The 19,343-nt window shown below is 38.6% G+C and overlaps 1 protein-coding gene across 1 annotated transcript in view; it reads left to right on the plus strand.

Moving 5' to 3' along the window:
* The window catches only part of LOC101538484 (histone-arginine methyltransferase CARM1-like), a 306,619-nt gene that overhangs the window by 103,596 nt on the left and 183,680 nt on the right, over positions 1-19,343 (plus strand). The window contains exon 2 of the mRNA XM_004600332.2: positions 9,685-9,810. Within this exon, the coding sequence (XP_004600389.2) occupies positions 9,685-9,810 (126 nt within the window). The remainder of the gene's footprint in view (positions 1-9,684; positions 9,811-19,343) is intronic.

A 19,343-nucleotide genomic window follows, 5' to 3' on the forward strand; every position in this document is an offset into this window, starting at 1 on the left:
GGGGAGTTTGCGGGCAGGAAACTCTCAGTAGCTTGCCAGGTTCTCCCAGAGGGAGAACTAGGCTATAAGATGTCACGTGCTTCTGGAAGCTTGGTTTTATAGTCTCTGGATGTTGGCCATTGGTGGTATTACACGGAGCCAAGGGCAGTTTCTGGGTGTGACCGCCTAGCTACTGGAAAATGGGGGATCTGGGCGGAAAAGGCCCAGTCCTGATCCGAGCAGGCTTAGTGATCTCAGCCCCAGGTCCCACACACCTGGGTTCCTCTGCTGGTTCCTTCATGTGTGAGGCTTGACCAAAGGTATGGAGAAGGGATTTGAGCATGGCTGTGGCTGCCCAGCCTCTGGAGGGTCTTCGGCTGTGGGGGCTCTGCTTGGGGTGGGGAGGGAAACTGAACCCCTACCCCCCTCCGAGGGGCACCAGTGAAGACTTCAGGTGCGGGGGCAAGAGACTCTCTGAATTTAAACATATTTCCTAATTATCCTGAGACTATGACTTATAGAGGATGTTTTCGAATCCCACTTCATCACAAAGCAAACACTAATAAATGAGGTGAAGTATGTGAAAATACCCAAAAATGGTATTTGCTACATGCTCACTTCTCTTTCCTGAGAGCAACTGTTGTCAATAGATATGGCAACATTAATTACAGAATACAACACCCTTTGGAACCCTTTCTTCAATATCTCCCTGTGTACATACATTGCTCCAGAGCAAACCACGTAGAAATACCTCTCATTTCCAGATTTTCATTTCCACATTTTCATTCATGACATGTTCATTAACTATCCCCTTATGTTAGCTATTTCCTCAGCCTGGAGTGTTCTTTTATTCTTTGCTTTCTACTTGGCAAGCTCTAACCTCTCTTCCAGGGCTGACATCCACATTAGTTTCTTCTCTGAGAGATCCCAGGCAAGGTTGTTTCTCTAGGATACCAAATAACTTTAACAGATCTCCTCCTGTAGTGCAAGCTCTCAGGCTGTGGTTATACTTTATTTGGTTTTACACCTTCCCCAGAGCTGATCAGCAGTTGACTGACTTATAGCAGACGCTCACAAATAGAAGATGTGTGTGCACCTATGAATAAATCCCCAAACCATGGCCTGCAGACATCTGGCTCCACCACATCTGCTTTAGAGGAAAAACAGAAATGAATCTCCAGAACAGCTTTCGACAGCAAAGTTGTTATTTGATATTCTTTGACTATAAGCAACCATCTTTGTTGTTGATTTAGCTGGTGAATCTGCACTGGGGCAATTATCCCTGATGGAGTGACTTCCAAAAGATAGTTTTTTTTTGTCCCAAAAACACACCGTGAAATCTGGTAATCTGAGAAAACTCTACTGGTCATACAACATTTACTAATTCTAAAGTGGTTTTCACAAAGAAATTAAGTTATATCTGACAGGATCAACTTCTATATGGAAAATAGGAAGAATTTTTCATTCTAATGGAGAAATGAGAATTACACTTTTTCTTTAATTCATAATACACCTGGAAAAAATTTATAAACCAAAAGACCCAAACCACATATAAAATTAATACTTTAACATGTGCAGTTCTCTGAGGATTGATTTATGTTTTTATGTGGTTTAGGTGGTGACCAAAGGCTTTCGTGACTTTCTTGCTTCGGTTGTTTAATTCAGTAAGCATTCTATGTGCTGACTGCCAAAAGTAAAGAGTAGACATGTATTTGATAGAAGGGAGTCAGGATTTATACAAATAGGAGAGGTGCTATGGCAGTTACGGAATTTTAAGTATTAAGTAAAGTATTAAGTATTAAGTAAATGTTGATAAAATACTTAAGTATTAAGTATTAAGTAAATGTTGATAAAGTAGGTAATAGTCACAGTGCTAAAAGGGATGTTATATCACTTCAGATATCCCACTTTTACTATTTGTATCTCTACCACCATCATAGTTAGAAGCTCTGTCTTGAACATCAGTGGATAGTTTGTGTGGAATATGGTATGTGATTAGGGAATAAACTGGTGAAGCTACTTAGTCTTGGGATTTTGTTCTTAGGGAAATATTTACACACTGTATCAATTTCTGTTCTCATGATTTTCTGTGCTTCTGTAATATCAGTGATTACTGCACTTCTGATTTTTTTAATTAGGGTTTTACCTCTTTTTTATGTTTAGCAAAGGTTTTACTTACGTTCTTCTAGAACCAGTTTTTGTTTTGTCTTTTAATTTTTATTTTGTTCATTTCCATTCCCATTATAATTTTAATTCTTTTTTCCTTCTACTGATTTTTAATTCTATTGTTAATCCTTTTCAAGGTTTTACATATATAAGATTACATTACTTGATTATATCATATGTCTGACTGCCATTCTTTCATTTTCTTTAGTTTTATAGTTCTTCTGCTTTTACTATTTATTTTTGTGTGCCTTTTCCTTTTTAAATTACATTAAGACCTTTATTTTGATGGAGATGAAAGCAACAACTGTTGATACAATTCTAAGGTTGCAACTGATTAGATAACTGCTGCATTATTAAAATCAATAAGTACTAAAAGTCAGCTTTTTAATTTAAAAGTTGTTATATCTGATCACGAGGTTGTTAAGTTCTTGTCTAGGAATTTATTAAGCTGTTTGTTGCTAGTTGAGACTTCTGTGTTGATTGCTTTTGTTTGTTGAGTTTACTTGGCGTCTATGTTAGTTTCCCATCTAATTTGGTGTGCTCCTTCTGGAATTTCAGTATTGAGGAATTGGGAGGTGCTGTGCACTTGGAGACTTCAGGGGCTGTGGTCTGGGGCAATGAGCTGAGATTGTGGCCTCTGTGGAAGGTGGGCATAGCTGACATGAGGGTGTGTGTGTGTGGGGGGGGTTGCCTTCTCTGATCCAGAGAAATACCAGAGAGCTCAGCCTGGGCACCAGAATACCTGAAATTATTTATTGTTTAGAGTCTCTGCAGAGAATATTTGTGAAGCGGTTGAGTTGAGCCCATGGCGGCTGCAGTGGTGGGGTGGGGGTGTGGCTGCTGGGGTTTCGTAGGGCATGGACCAGCTCTCCCGTGTCCCAAGGGTGCTCCAGAGGTTTCATTATGTGCCTTTTCATGTGCATGGTTTACCCTTATGATACTTTCCATATATTAATTTCCCTGTTTAATGTCTGTTTCAGATTTTTTTTCTTTTTTCTTTTTGGGTGAGACCCAGTGGTGCACAGGGATTATTCCTGGCTCATGCACCCAGGAGTTACTTTTGGCAGTGCCCAGGGGACCATATGGGATGCTGGGAATCGAACCTGGGTCGGCCACATGCAAGGCCTTCGCGATCTAGTCCACACACTGCGGTTCCAGGACACCGAATCCAGTCCCTGACCCTTGTTCTATCGCTCCAGACCCTGTTTCAGATTTTTGATTTATGCTTCTCCTGGTGATTATAACATCCTTCCTATGTCTAAAAAGTCTCTTTTGCATGTATTAGTATTAACTTGTGATTAATTGACTATATCAGTTCTGTTCTTTTTCCTTTTTTTTTTTTTTTTTGCTTTTTGGGTCACACCCGGCAATGCACAGGGGTTACTCCTGGCTCTGCACTCAAGAATTACCCTTGGCAGTGCTCAGGGGACCATATGGGATGCTGGGATTCGAACCCGGGTTGGCCACATGCAAGGCAAACGCCCTACCCGCTGTGCTATCGCTCCAGCCCCTGTTCTTTTTCCTTTTTTAAAAAAATTCTTTTTTGTTTTCCCGCAGTATTGTTATTTTTGGTTCTGTTCCCCTATTACTCCTTTTGTTTTAAGTGGAGCAAGATAGTTTTTATTGAACAAAAATACTTTGAAAGACAAGTGGGGAGAGAAGAGAGGAAATATGGGAGAATATGAGCTTCTCCAGAGAGGGAAAGAGCAAGCAGAGACAGAGACGAGTCAGACATGTGCTCCTCACACGTGAACTTGAAGAGCAAACAAGCAAGCTAGTATGCAAAGAGAAGTTGAAAGATATGTGTTCAAGGGAGAACATGGGCCTGAGAAGGCAAGCACCCTGTATTACTTTTATCCCCTTGCTCAAGATATTTTGATCCTGGGACCTGAATGATCATACAGCAGGTAAGGTGTTTTCCTTGCATGCAGCTGGCCTGGGTTCGATCTCTGGCATTCCGTAGTGTCCCCTAAGCACCTCCATGAGTAATTCCTGACTGCAAGATCCAGGAATAACCCCTGAACATCAGTGGGTGTGACCCAAAAATCCAAAAAAAATTTTTAGCCTTTTTATTTTGAAATGTTGAAGAACTTCCAAAATTTCTTGCTGTGAAGAAATATAGATGGTGGAGCTTTGTTTTCCTTCTGCTGATGCCTGTATTCTCTCTTGAGAACTCTCTTTTCTCTCACATCTAAGAGAATGTCTTTCAATAAAACTATTTCACTTCACTTAAATATATATATAAAGTATATATACATATATGTATATATATATATATATGTATGGTGGCAAGCTCTACTAGCTTTTTTTTGTCTGAAAAAAAGACACTATTTCTCCCTAATACTTGAGATAATTTTGCCAGTAAAGTATTCCTGGGTAACCCTTGTCCCTTGCACTTCAGAGACAAGCACCATCACGTCCTCAGACCCTTGTGCTGAACCAGTGGCCCAGTTGGCCAAGAATCGTGAGGAAAAAAAAGAAAAAAATCCATCAGTCTTTTACAGTGGTGCCAGGGAGGGTGACGTGAAGAGCGATCTAGAGGAGAGACCCATCCTGCAACCCTCACTGCCCTGTTTCTGCCAAGAGCCATTCTCACATTCCTTACCTCCTGGTGTGCTACATGGCTGTTCTGCTCCTTGATGGAGGAGGAAGGAGACTCAGGCTGTCTAGCTGCTGCTTGGATAAAATTTCTGACTCAGTTTTGTTTTGTTTGATCTTAAATTCCAGAGTTTGGGTTTCTTGCAGTGCAGTCTCTCACTGCAGAGGGAAAGGGGGATTGTTATTTCTGCATCTTGGTATCTCTCGTGCCAGGTCATGCCTTTGGTAAAGGTGGCTGGTATGTACCACACTCTGGACCCTCTTCGGTGCTCAGTCCCTCCTCTTTGTCTTCATCCTGTGTTGTGATCACATGCCTTCAGATGTGGGATATATGTGTCTTGAGGCAAACTTGGCTTTGAGTAGGTAAGGGTGTGTGTGTGTGTGTGTGTGTGTGTGTGTGTGTGTGTGTGTGTGTGTGTGTGAAAGAGAGAGAGAGAGAGAGAGAGAGAGAGAGAGACAAGTAGTTTACTCTTGCAACAGCATCTATTTTAACATTTCCTCCAGAAATCTTTTTTTTAATCGAAATATAATTTATTGGATTGCCTGAGATACACAGTTACAAAGTTGTTCCTGATACAATGTTTCATTCCATCATCCAGTCCTTCACCAGTGTACATTTCCCATCACCAGTGTCCCTAATTTCCCTCTCATCCCTCTCCCTCACCTGTATGGCAGGCATTCCTCCCTCCCACTCTCCCCCCACCCCTCTCTGCCTCTCTCTGATCTCTCTCTCTCAAACTCTTTCCTTTTGGACATTATGGATTGCAATACAGAGGGAGACGTTATCGTTTGCAATACAGAGGGAGGGCACTTCACAAGTGATACTCAGATGTCTGGAGCTAATCAGGTGGATGGTTAATGTGAAGACTCAAAATACAGTGCCGCCCAGGCCCTGTTGTGCTGCAGATTACCCAGGGAACCTGGACAGTGGTGAGGGACCTCTGGAGTCGCATCTAGTGCTGTTTGGCAAATCTGTGGGGCCAGCAGCAGGATCGGCTGCGTGCAAGGCATGTACCTTGACCCCTGTTCTATCTATAGGCTCCTAATAGATTTTTTTCAGTGAAGTATTAATATGTAGTAAAAAAAAAGAATGATCAAACCTACTGATGATGAGAATGTAGTTGAATGTAGTACCTATGATGACATGTCTTTTGTCTTTCACCAAATAAAAAATTCCAGATTTTGTATTTTTTCTGATAATAAAGTAAGTAGCTCCATAGAAAATTCAAACAAGGCAGGAGTCAATAAAGAAAACACATAAAGGACTTCAAACCTGTCCATCCAGGAAAGCAGAGATGACATTTTGGTGGATACCTTTTGAAATAGATTTCTATGAAGAAAAATACAACACTAACTTCTTATAATAATATTACACATACTATTCTAAAATGTGAATATGAAGTTTCAATGTTAGATTTAACCAGCCACATAAGTGATTCTGATCTTTGTGTTTTTTAGTTTAAGTAACAAATTTAAGATAAATATTCTTGAATATGCATTCATCTATGCTTGATAAAGTATTTCCCAGGAAAAAATGTTATAAATAAACTACCTAGTGAAGAATACATAAATTTTGAAATATTGACCCATTTGGGAAAAATGTGTTTCAAAAATATGGAAATTTACATTACTAGTAACTGACATTTATTTTCAATAATTTCTATATTGACAATATAAACTTTAAAAAATGTTGATGAGTGATAGATGCAATAACCTCATTATGTAAATTATTAAGGTTCATTTTCATATTTTATTGACACATATTATTTACCAAAAACAGTAACAACAATTCTTACAATGGAAATGTTACTAGTGCCTGTTCGAGTAAATCGATAAGGGAGTGACAGTGACAGTGACAGTGACATATTATTTACCATTAATCCTACAGACTATGTTCCAGAATACCTATTTTTATTAAGATTTTAGAACTTTTTATCTGTTGGTGATATTATATCTCTGTTATTTTTACCATTAATGTTGCAGAATGCCTAATTTTATTGTTTTTAGAACTTTTTAATCTATTGGTTATATTATATCTTTGTTATATTTGTTGAAAATATTTTCTCAGCTTCTTGCTTTTCAAATTCTTAAGTTATTTGGACAGTTTTTCATGTGCTAATCAAAAAATTCTGACACTTTATTAATACTTTTCTAGATTTTGTGACAGGTTTACAAAAGACAGTGTTCACCCCCATTTGAAGAAGAGTTGGGAGAATATGAAATATAATATATAATATATATTTTACAATTTATAAAAGTAGGGGAAGACAACTCAATATAAATCCTATTAACATTACAGCAAAATCAAACCATGAAAAAATTATGAACCTACTTTGATAAGGAAAATTAAGCCAGATACATTTAGAATTTTTCAAAATCAATTCTGGAATGGTATGCAGTCAGTGCAGAGAAAATGCTTTCAACTGATCTAGTATTTTTTTCAAGTACTGCTCTAGGTTTTGATTCAGAGAGAGAAAGATACTGATCGTGAAGATTATCTCTGCCCATGAGTCATAACAGCCTGGGACTACAGAAGGCTAGAATTCCCTTTCCTTCTTTCTTCTTTGTCTTCTAAACCACAAGAGAAATAATTAGTGCTAAAAATTTCTGCATCTTGAGAAAAATTTGTTTCAATAAAACTTATCATCTAAAATACCCAAGCTGCTTTTACATCTACACTCAAAATTACCCTGCAGAGAGGTCCTGATGCCTTCAAGACTCTGATGGGACTATAATAACTAAACCTGTAATCATATTTTACATATTTTATGCCAGGAAAATGTTTTCAAAACATCTACACTGTTTAATCAGTCATGATGTTTTGTGCGAAACATTACCATCATTAAGAGATGAAAATATTTGGTTATCTCACTCTGCATGTGATTTGAATGCGTGTGCATGAATGTACATATGCTCATGTATATTAGTAGAATTTGAAGTATAATCATGTTTTAGTATATCCATTATATTCAATTTTGTAAGAAAAAGGAAGGTATTAGGATAGGACCTAAGATCTACTTTATAATGAGAGAATAATAGTTATTTGTTTTTTGAATTGGATTTTAGAAATTATCTTCATTATTCAGTCTAGACAGACACCTGTTAGATAAGCAGTTTCATTCTACCAAGAACAAGCCAAAAAACAAAACCCCCAAAATTCAGTATGTTTAGGTGTTGAGGGTAAATCAGAGATAAGTCAGCAATAAAAGCAAAACCACAAGTTTATTGCAATTTTGACCATATTACAGCACCCTAATGATAAAGGGTGGTTTTATCTGTAAACTTAGTATTAGGATTAATTCCCAACTCTCTATGAGTGAGAGTTCATCAAAATCCTACTTCCTTTCCTTACCACAAGTCTTGCTTTCAGAAACTAAACTTTCACCTTTATCCAGGTTTCCTTGGTACACTGTGATTCAAGAAAGATGGAAATTAGAGTCAAGTACCTGGGTGTGAGTTACTAGCCTGCCAATTTTTACCTGGGCATATTTGGAAACAAACTCTTTCTGCCTTGTCTTTAGGAGTACTGGCCATAGTAATATTTACTACAGAGATTTGTTGTGCTATCTCTGGCACATGGTTGGTGCTTAGAAAATAACCCAGAGGGTTAGAATTGGTCTTTCTTGATAGGATTTTAAAAAAGAAAATATTATTTTGGAACTACATAAGTTATTGGAAATGGGGTGGCTGATTGTGAAGACAAGAACAAATTAGAGTCCATATCGAGCCGAGTGTTAACTATGGTTTGATTCATCACTTTTATGTAATTAATTAATTAATTATTTATTACAGATGAATTTTATTTTTATTTTTGGTCAATATTTAACATTTTTTTTATTAGTGAATCAACGTGAGACACAGTTACTGACTTACAGGTTTTTATGCTTACGTTTCAGTCATACAATGATTGAGTACCCATCCTTCCACCAGTGCCCATTTTCCACCACCAATGGTTCCAGCATCCCTCCCACCACCCCCACCCTGTCCCCTTCACCCTACCCTGCCTCTGTGGCAGGGCATTCCCATTTGCTCGCTCTTTCCTTTTGCGTGTTGTGGTTTGCTACAGAGGTATTAAGTAGGCATCATGTTCAGTCTGTAGTCTATTTTCAGCCCATATCTCCCATCCCTAGTGGGCCTGCCTAGCACCCTTTGTTTGGTGATCCCTTCTCTATCAGAGCTGCTTCTTCACCTAGCACGTGAGGTCAGCTTCCAGGCTGTGGAGTACTTCTCTTGGTACTTATCTCTACTATTCTTGGGTGTTAGTCTCCCATTCTGTTACTTTATATTCCACAAATGAGTTCAATCTTTCTATATCTGTCCCTCTCTTTCTGACTCATTTCACTTAACATGATACTTTCCATGTTGATCCACCTATATGCAAATTTCATGACTTCATCTTTTCTAACAGCTGCATAGTATTCCATTGTGTAGATGTACCGAAGTTTCTTTAACCAGTCATCTGTTCCTGGGCACTCGGGTTTTTTCCAGATTCTGGCTATTGTGAACAGTGCTGCAATGAACATATAGGTGCAGATGTCACTTTTACTATACTTTTTTGCATCTCTGGGATATATTCACAGAAGTGGTATTGCTGGGTCAAATGGGAGCTCAATTTCTAATTTTTTGAGGGTCATCCATACTGTTTTCCAAAAGGGCTGAACCAGTCGGCATTCCCACCAGCAGTGAAGGAGAGTCCCTTTCTCCCCATATCAGCGCCAACACTGGTCGCTTTTGTTCTTTTGGATGTGGGCCAGTCTCTGTGGTGTGAGATGATTCATCACTTTTAACACTGTCCTTCATATTCACATATACCCAGGGAGATATCCTTTATATTAAGAAGACTGAAATAAGAAACTTTTAGAAATGAGAGAAATGTTGGATGTCATTGAAGTCTTTATAAAGCTCAAAATGGATTTTCCTAATTCTTTTTCTCTCTTGTAGCTGATGGTGCCTGTGTTTTCAAATGCTTACTCAATAGAGACACCGAATGTTGCCGAATTGGGAAAGAGTCCATCTTGATTACTCTAGGATACAGCAGTGCTTTACTGAAGTTTGAGTCTCATGCGGGTGAGTTATGTTTCTTTTTGTTTGGGGGCCACAACTTTTGGTGCTCAGGGATGTCTGGTGCTCCTAGCTCTGTGCTCAGGAATCAGTCCTGGTGGACTTGAAGGACCATATTTATGGGCTGCCTAGGGTTGAACCCAGGTTGGCTGTGTGTTTAGGAAGCACCTACCCACTGAACTATTGCTCTGCTCAAACCCCCACCTTCATTCTGTCTTTTTTGATGATGATCTCCTGGGTTCTTGCTGGTATGGATTGGTGGGCTACCAGTACTCTGTTTGCTGATATGAGGAGCACTGTACCACTGAACTGCATCCAGGCCCATCATTATAATCTTAATTTTAATTTTCCTGATACCTAATATAAGTTATTTTTCATGTGTTTATGAATTAAAACTTTATTAAAACCTGTTGCCTATTACTGTTTATGGATTGTTCTTTCTGTAGTCAAATACTAGGCATGTATCAGATACAGAATTTATGACTGTTATCTCCTAGTTGGGAATTTACTTATTTAGTTCCATATTCATGTACTTCGTTGAGCAGAAGTTTTGAAATTATGAAGACTGCTCTATCATTTTTTCTTATTTGTTTATTGCATTGTGTCCTAAAAAGCCTACTATCTTTTTTTTTTTAATTGAATCACCATGAGATATAGTTACAAGCTTTCATGTTTGGGTTACAATCACACTGTCTTTAACCTTAAGTGATGTCTCCTATATTGTCTCCTAGACATTTTATGGGTTTAATTTTAGATCTAAAACTTATATTAACTATTGTATGAGGTATGGAAATGAAGGTTATTCTTAGACCATATGAAGAATCAGTTATTCTAGCTCGGTTGTTGAAAAGACTTATAAAGTGAATGGTTATATATTTATACATACTGGTGCTATTTTAGAGTTCTCCCTTCTGTTCAATTGGTCATCTTTTTGGCAATAGCACATTGCCAGTGTCACTTTTAAGGTAACATATCAAGTATGGGTAGTTTTTTTACTTTGTTCTTCTCTCAAGATTGTTCTGAACATTCTTAGTGGTTTGCATTTCCATTTACATCATAACTAGATTGTTTAAAAGTGCTTGGTCTATATGATTGAGATTGGTAAATTTGGTGAAGAATTCCATTTTAGCAATATTAAGTCTTTCAAACATTGGTAAGCTACAATTCAGGCTAAAATACAAGAGACTTATAAAATTTTTTGAAATTTAATTAGTGACGGGATAAATTTATATAACTGGCAAACTCTGCACTACTTATTTTTTTCTTTTAAGGGAAAAAATCAACTGTTAATTGCTTACCAGAATATTATTTCTTCTATGCCAGGTAAATGCTGTTTCCCTTTATTGGTTTAGGCCTTTAATATTCCCCCAGAATTATTTAGTAGCTTTTAGAGTAGAGGTCATACACATACTTGGAAAAATTTATTCTTAAATGTTCTATGGGTCTGAAACAATTATAAGTAAAAGCTCAAAAAGCCACTATTATTTGTTGATGATTTATAGTAAATTAAATTGCTTCTAATATTAATCTAGATGCTTCAGTTCTTTAATTTACTTATTAGTTCTAGTATGACAATTTTAGAATTTTACACACTAAAATGCATTATCCATTAAAATGTTTTGACATAGAGGTTTTTTTTAACTGGTGGATAACATTTTTATTTTATTTTATTTTTAATTTTATTGAATCATCATGAGATAGTTACAAGTTTTCATTTTTATGTTACAATCACACAATGATCAAACACCCATCCCTCCACTATTGCACATTCCCCACCACCAAAATCCCCAGTATATTCTTTCTTTCCCACCCTCCCCCTGCCTCCATGGCAGACAGTATTCCCCATACTCTCTACTTTTGGGCATTATGGTTTGCAAAACAGACACTGAGAGGTTTGGTCTATTATCTACTTTCGGCACACATCTCCCATCCTGACTGATTCCTCCAGCCATCATTTTCTTAGTGATCCCATCTCTATTCCATCTGTCTTCTCCCTTCCATTCATGAAGCAGTCTTACAGCTATGGGACAATCCTCCTGGCCCTTATATCTATATACTGCCCTTGGGTGTCAGCCTCATGTTATGTTATTCTATACTCCACAAATGAGTGCAGTCCTTCTATATCTATCCCTCTCTTTCTGACTCATTTCACTTAGCATGCTACTCTCCATGTTTAACCATTTATAAGCAAGTTTCATGACTTCATCTATCCTAATTGCTGCATAGTATTCCATTGTGTAGATGTACCAACGTTTCTTTAACCAGTCATCTGTTCTAGGGCACTTTCGGTTGTTTCCAGATTTTGGCTACTGTGAACAGTGCTGCAATGAACATATAGGTACAGATGTTGTTTCTTCTGTGCTTTTTTTGCATCCTCGGGATATATTCCCAGAAGTGTATTGCAGGGTCATATGGAAACTCAATTCTAGTTTTTGAGGGACTGTCTATATTGTTTTCCAGAAAGGCTGGACCATGGCATTCCCACCAATAGTGAAAGAGAGTTCCTTTTTCCTTACATTCACACCAGCACTGGTTGCTATTGTACTTTCAAATGTGTGCCAGTCTCCGTGGTGTGAGATGATATCTCATTGTTGTTTTGATGTGCATCTCCCTGATGACTAGTGATGTGGAGCATTTTTTCACGTGCCTTTTTGGCCATTTGTATTTATTCTTTGAGGAAATTTCTGTTCCTTTCTTCTGTCCATTTTTTGATGTAGTTGGATATTTTTTCTTATACAGTTCTACTATTGTCTTGTATATCCTGGATATTAATATCCTTATCAAATGGGTACTGGGTTAATATTCTTTCCCATTCTGTGAGTTCTTTATTTCTTTTGGTCACTGTTTCTTTTGAAGTGCAAAAGCTTCTTAGTTTGATGTAGTCCCATTTGTTTATGTTTGTTCCCACTTGCATGGTCAGTGCTGTTTCATCCTTAAAGATGCTTTTAGCTTCAATGTCATGGAGAATTCTGTCTACATTTTCCTTTTATAGATAGATTCACGTCTGATATTGAGGTTTTTAATCCACTTTGATCTGACTTTTGTTCCTGCCATTAGACAGAGGTCAGAGTTCAATTTTTTTGCAGGTAGCTATCCAGTTTTCCCAGCACCACTTGTTGAAGAAGTTTTTCTTGTTCAACTTCACATTTCTTGCTCCTTTGTCAAAGATTAAGTTGCCATAGATTTGAGGGTCTGTGACAGGATATTCAACTCTGTTCCATTGACTTTCAGGTCTGTTTCTAGACGAATATCATGCTGTTTTAATTACTACTGCTTTCTAGAAGAGTTTGAAGTTGGGGAAGGTGATGCCAGCCATCTTATTTTTCCCAAGGATTGCATTAGCTATTTGTGGGGATTTATTATTCCATATGAATTTTAGGAGTGTTTTGTCTATTTCTTTGAAAAATGTAATGGATATCCTATAGCATTAAATTTGTATAGTGCTTTGGGCAGTATTGTTATTTTGATCATGTTAATTCTCCCTATCCATGAGCAGGTTATGTGTCTCCATTTCCTAGTGTCTTCTTTTGTTTCGTGAAGTAGTGATTTGTAATTTTCCTTGTATAGGTCCTTCACCTCTTTAGTTAAGCTGATTCCAAGGTACTTGATTTTCTGAGGTACTATTGTGAACAGGACTGTTGTTTTAACGTCTATTTCTTCTCTTTCATTATTTGTATATAAGAAAGCCATAGACTTTTGGGTGTTGATTTTGTAGCCTGCCACTTATTATATCGACCTATTGTTTCTAAGAGCTCTTCTGTAGAGTCTTTAGGGTTTTCCAAGTATAGTATCATATCATATGCAAATAGTGATAACTTGACCTCTTCCTTTCCTATCTGTATGCCTTTGATATCTTTTTCTTGTCTAACTGCTATGGCCAGGACTTCCAGTACTATATTGAATAGGAGTGGTGAAAGTGGGCAGCCTTGTCTTGTGCCCGATCTTAAAGGGAAGGCTTTTAGTTTTTCCCCATTGAGAATGATACTTGCCATGGTCTTGTGGTAGATGGCTTTGACTATATTGAGGGAAGTCCCTTCAATGCCCATTTTGCTGAGAGTTTTCATCATAAACGGGTGCTGAATTTTGTCAAATGCTTTCTCTGCATCTATTAATATGATCATATGGTTTTTATTATTACTTTTATTGGTATGATGAATTATGTTGATTGATTTGCAAATGGTAAACCATCTTTGCATCCCTGGTATGAATCCTACTTGGTCATGGTGTATGATCTTTTTGATGAGTCATTGGATTCTATCTGCTAATATTTTGTTGAGGATCTTTGCGTCTGTGTTCATTAGGGATATTGGTCTGTAATTCTCTTTCTTTGTGGTATCTCTGTCTGCTTTTGATATCAAGGTGATATTTACTTTGTAGAAACTGTTTGGAAGTGTTTTTATTACTTCAGTTTCCTGGAAAAGCTTAAAGAGGATTGGGAGTAGGTCCTCTTTAAAGATTTGGAAGAATTCACTAGTGAATCCATCTGGGCCAGGGCTTTTATGCTTGGGGGAAACTTTTTATTACTGTTTCAATTTCCTTGACAGTGATAGGTCTGTTCTGGTATTCCAAGTCTTCTTGGTTCAGCCTTGGGAGGCTATAGGAATCTAGGAATTTATCCATTTCCCAGAGGTTTTCCTGTTTTGTGGCATAAAGATTCTCAAAGTAATCTCTGAGGATCCTTTGAATTTCTGTAGTTTCTATTGTAATGTCCCCCTTTTCATTTCTGATTCGCTTTATTAGAGTTTTCTCTCTCCCTTTTTTTTGTGAGTCTTGCTAGAGTTTTACCGATCTTATTTATTTTCTCCACAAACCATCTCTTGGTTTTGTTGATCTTTTGGATTGTTTATTGGGTTTCCATCTTGTTAATTTCTGCTCTGAGTTTTATTATTTCCTTCCTCCTGTTCGGATCGGGCTCCTTTTGTTGGTCATTCTCCAAGCTCTTAAACTGTGAAGTTAGGTTACTTATATGGGTTTGCTCCTCCTTCTTGAGAAATGCTTGTAGAGCTATAAACTTTCCTCAACACAGATTTTGCTCTGTCCCATAAGTTTTGGTAACTCATGTTCGTTTCCAGGAATCTTTTGATTTCCTGTTTGATTTACTTTCTAAGCCACTCATTGTCCAATAGTGAGCTGTTTAATGAGCTGTTTAATTTCCAGGTGTTTGAATTCATTTTCTTTTTGTGTGTGTGATTTATTTCTAATTTCAGCACATCATGATCTGGGAAGATCGTTGATACAATCTCCATCTTCTTAATTTTATGGAGGTATGTTTTGTGGCTCAGCATGTGATCTATCTTGGAGAATGTTCCATGCATACTTGAGAAGAATGTGTATTCAGCTTTTTTAGGATGAAGTGTCCTGTATATATCTAAGAAGTCCCTTTCTTCCATTTCTTTCCTCAGATATAGTATGTCCTTGCTAAGCTTGAGTCTGGTTGATCATTCAAAAGGTGATAAAGCAGTGTTGAAGTCTCCCACTAGTATTATGTTACTCTCGATGTCTTTCTTCGAGTCTATGAGTAGTTGTTTTAAGTACTTTGCTGGTCTGTGCCTGGCTGTCTTCACCGGAGCCCCTTGGAGCAGAGTGGGTTGAGTTTCCCTCCCCGCCCCAAGAAGAACCCTGGCAGCCAAAGACCTCTGGAACCCAGCCACAGCCATGCTGAAGGTCTCTCTCCACACATTCGGACGAGCCTCACTCCTGAAGAAACCGGCAGAGGAACCCATGTGTGTGGTACCTGGGACTGAGATCTCGAAGCCTGCTCAGATTCGTACTGGGCCTCCTCCACCCAGACCCCCCATTTTCCAGTAGCTTGGCAGCCACACCCACAAACTGCCCCAGCACCGTGTAATCCCATCAGTTACCAAGATCCAGAGACTTTCCCTGAAGCATGCGACCTCTTATAGCCTAGTTCTTCCTCTCAGAGAACCTGGCAAGGTACCTAGAGCATCCTGCCCACATAGCAGAACCTGGCAAGCTCTCTGTGGCATATTCGATTTGTCGAATACAGTAACAATGATGGGTCTTATTCCTGTTACTCTGAAAGAGCCTCCAATGTGGCATCGCTGGAAAGAATGATTAAAAAGAGGCTGCTAAAATCTCAGGGCTAGGACAAACAGAGACATTACTGGTGCCCTCTTGAGAAAATTGATGATCAATGGGATGACATGATGACAGTGATACAGTGATACTTTGCTGGTCCCTCATTAGGTGCATATATATTTAGTATTATTAGTTCTTCCTGTTGTACAGATCCCTTTATCAATAAGAAATGACCTTTTCTGTCTCTTGTGACCTTCTTCAGTCTGAAATCAATATGGTCTGATACTAGGATGGCTACTCCAGATTTTTTTATGGGAGTTGTTTGCCTGTAGGATTATTTTACAGCCTTTGACTTTGAGCCTGTGTTTGCTCTGACTGTTGAGGTATGTTTCTTGCAGACAGCAGAATGTTGGGTTCAATTTTCTAATCCATCCTGCCATTTTGTGTCTTTGGTGCATTTAGCCCATTGACATTGAGAGAGACTGTTGTTATGGGGGTTTTGTCCCATTTTCTGCTGAAATTTGGTGTATTTGAGGGGCCTGTCTTATCTTAAAGTAGCCCATTCGGTTGTTCTTGTAATCATGGTTTTGACTCTATGAAGTTCCTGAGCTGTTGCTTATCTGTGAAATTGTGTGTTGTTCCTTCTGTTATGAATGAGAGTCTAGCTGGGTAAAGTATTTTTTGTGAAGCATTTATTTCATTGGGTTTCTTCACTATATCTCACCACTGTTTTGGGGCCATTAGGGTTTCATCAGACAAGTCGGCTGTAAATCTTAAGGATGTTCCTTTATAGGCAATTTCTTTCTTTGATCTTGCTGCTTTCAGGATTTTGTCTCTATCTAAGGTTTTGGTCATTTTGATCAGGACATGTCTTGGGTATTTTTATTTGGATTTCTTCTAGCTGGTACCCTTCGGGTCTCCTGAATGTGGTTGCATGTTTTCTTCAGCTCTGGGCACATCATAGCAATGATTTCTTTGACAGTTTCTTCTTCATCAGGATTTTCTTTCTTTCCCTCTGGGACTCCAATAATTCTTATGTTACTCCTTTTGGCTTCATCACGATCTTCTCTTACTATCTGTTCCTGGATTGTGAGTCTCTTTTCCATTGTTTGCTCTTTTATAGAGAGTTTCTGGACTTCATCTTTGAGCTCACTGATTCTGTCCTCAGCAGCTGTTACTCTGCTACTGAGGCCTTCCACTGAGTTTTTTAATTCACCTACCAGGTTTTTCAGGTCTGACATACCCGTTTGTAATTTTGTTTGCATTTTCCACATTTCTACCTTCAAATCCTCTTGTATTTTATTGGCATTGCTTTCCATTGATTCTTTTAGCTCCCTAAGCATCCTCAGTACCTCCCTTCTAAATTCCCTGTCAGAGAGGTTGTCTAGTCCTTCACTGCTGTTGGGGTCTTCTGGGCTAGCTTCTTCAATAAGTAAGCTTGGTGGGTTTCTGTGTTGCTTTACCATTGTGACCTATGTGGTTTAGCCCTTCATGCTTACTCTTACTATTCTGCTTGTGATGCAGTATTAATTGAGGTGAGCTTACTGAGTTATGGGCTACTGTGTTTCTGGTGGTGAAGCTAACCTACTGAGAGTTCCAACTAAGAGGGTAACTTATGGTTCTATGGGATGTGGAGGGGGGAGAATAACTCACGGCCGCGTGAGCAGCCACAGCTCCTGGAAGGAACCCTGATACTAGCTGGGTACCTGTATGCGATGAACAGAGGGTGCCCCAGAACATTGCACCTTTGAGTGCCCGTGGTGTGCCTCAATACCTATCCCCTACAGATCAAGGATGAAAACTGGCTTTCCTGGGGTTTAGATAGAATCGCGGCTCTGGGAAGGAGCTACGACAGGGGCCGGGTACCTGTATGGGATGAGCAGAGGGTGCCTGACATACAGTTTTATGATAGTAAACACTTGGACCTTTGAACGCAGAACTGAGATTCCCAAGCAGTGGGAGTATGGGACTTGGTGGGGTAAGGAAGAGATAGGCTAGAAGTAGTATTAGGGCAGTGGTGGAAGGTCTTTGCACTTTGTTTGTGGAGCTGTTGTAGCTATGTGCATCAAGAGGATCAATTTTGGCACTCTTACAAACATGTTACTTCAACTACCATAAATAATAAATACAATAGTTTTGTCCTCTGCAAATAGGACAGCTTTATTTCTTTTATGATATCTTTTAAATTGTATATATGCGATGCTGAATGAGGAAAATATCAACCTCTCAGCATTTTTTTAAAAGAGATGCATATCCAGCAGTACTCAGGACTTACTCCTGGATCTGTGCTCAGGGATCATTCCTGGAGGTGTTCAGGGGACCAAATACAGAACCAGGTATCAAACCAGGGACAACCAGGTGCAGGGCCAGCACCTTACCCTGTACTATCTCTTGGCCCTCCTCTCAGTGCTTTTTCTTAGAAAAATTTCTTTTTAGTCATTGTATTTTTAAAATGCTGTTAAAGATAAGATTGTATGCATATAATGTTTCAACCCTATAGCCTCCAGCTGAGTGTCTGCTTCCTTCCATTGTTGTCTTGTCTCAAGGTTCCTCACTTGAATTGTCCCACTATCCCTGCTGTCTCCCAGGCTACTTTTGTACACCAGTTTTCTGTTTCTGTTGCTTCTGGCAATTTGTTATTCCCTTACTGTGATTCTTTATATCACACATAGGAGAGATGTAATTCTGTATCTATCTCTTTCCTGGCTGACTTTACTCAGCATGATACTCTTCAGTTTTACTCATTTTACAGCAAATTGAAAGATACCATCTTGTAGCCAAGTAATATCCCATTGTTTGTATATATTATAGTTTCCTTATTTAGTTGTATGTTCTTGGACATTTGGGTTATTTCCATATTTGGCTATTATGAAGAGTGTTGCAGTGAACAGAGAAGTGCAGATGTCTTCTCTGAATAGAGTTTTGGGGCTCTTGGTGCCAATGAGTGGAATTTCTGGCTTATATAGAAGCCCAATTCTTAGTCTTGGGAGGAGTGTCCAAAATTGTTTTCCCAAATGTTTGAACCATTTTTAGTAATTAAAATGGTGGTCTTGACCATAGAACAGGGTTGAGTACTCTGACACACACCCCCAAATATACAATCATCTAATCTTTGATAAGGGAGCAAGAAATGTGAAGTGGTGCAAGGAAAGGATGTTTAACAAACTGTGCTGGCAAAACTGGACAGATACAGTAAAAAAATGGGCTTAGGCCTCCACCTATCACCATGTACAAAAGTCAGATCAAAATGGATTACAGACCTCAACATCAGACCAGAATCCCTAAGGTACATTGAAGACAAGGTTGGCAAAACCCTCTACGACATTGAAGCCAACGGTATCTTCAAAGCTGACACGCCACTGGCCAAGCAAGTGAAAACAGAGATAAATAAATGGGACTATCTCAAACTAAGAAGCTTCGGCACCACAAGAGAAACAGTGACCAAAGTACAAAGACAATCTACAGAATGGAAAGGATATTTACGCAGTACCCATCCGATA

Source organism: Sorex araneus, chromosome 1 (assembly GCF_027595985.1).
Source record: "Sorex araneus isolate mSorAra2 chromosome 1, mSorAra2.pri, whole genome shotgun sequence".
Lineage (NCBI taxonomy): Eukaryota > Metazoa > Chordata > Mammalia > Eulipotyphla > Soricidae > Sorex > Sorex araneus.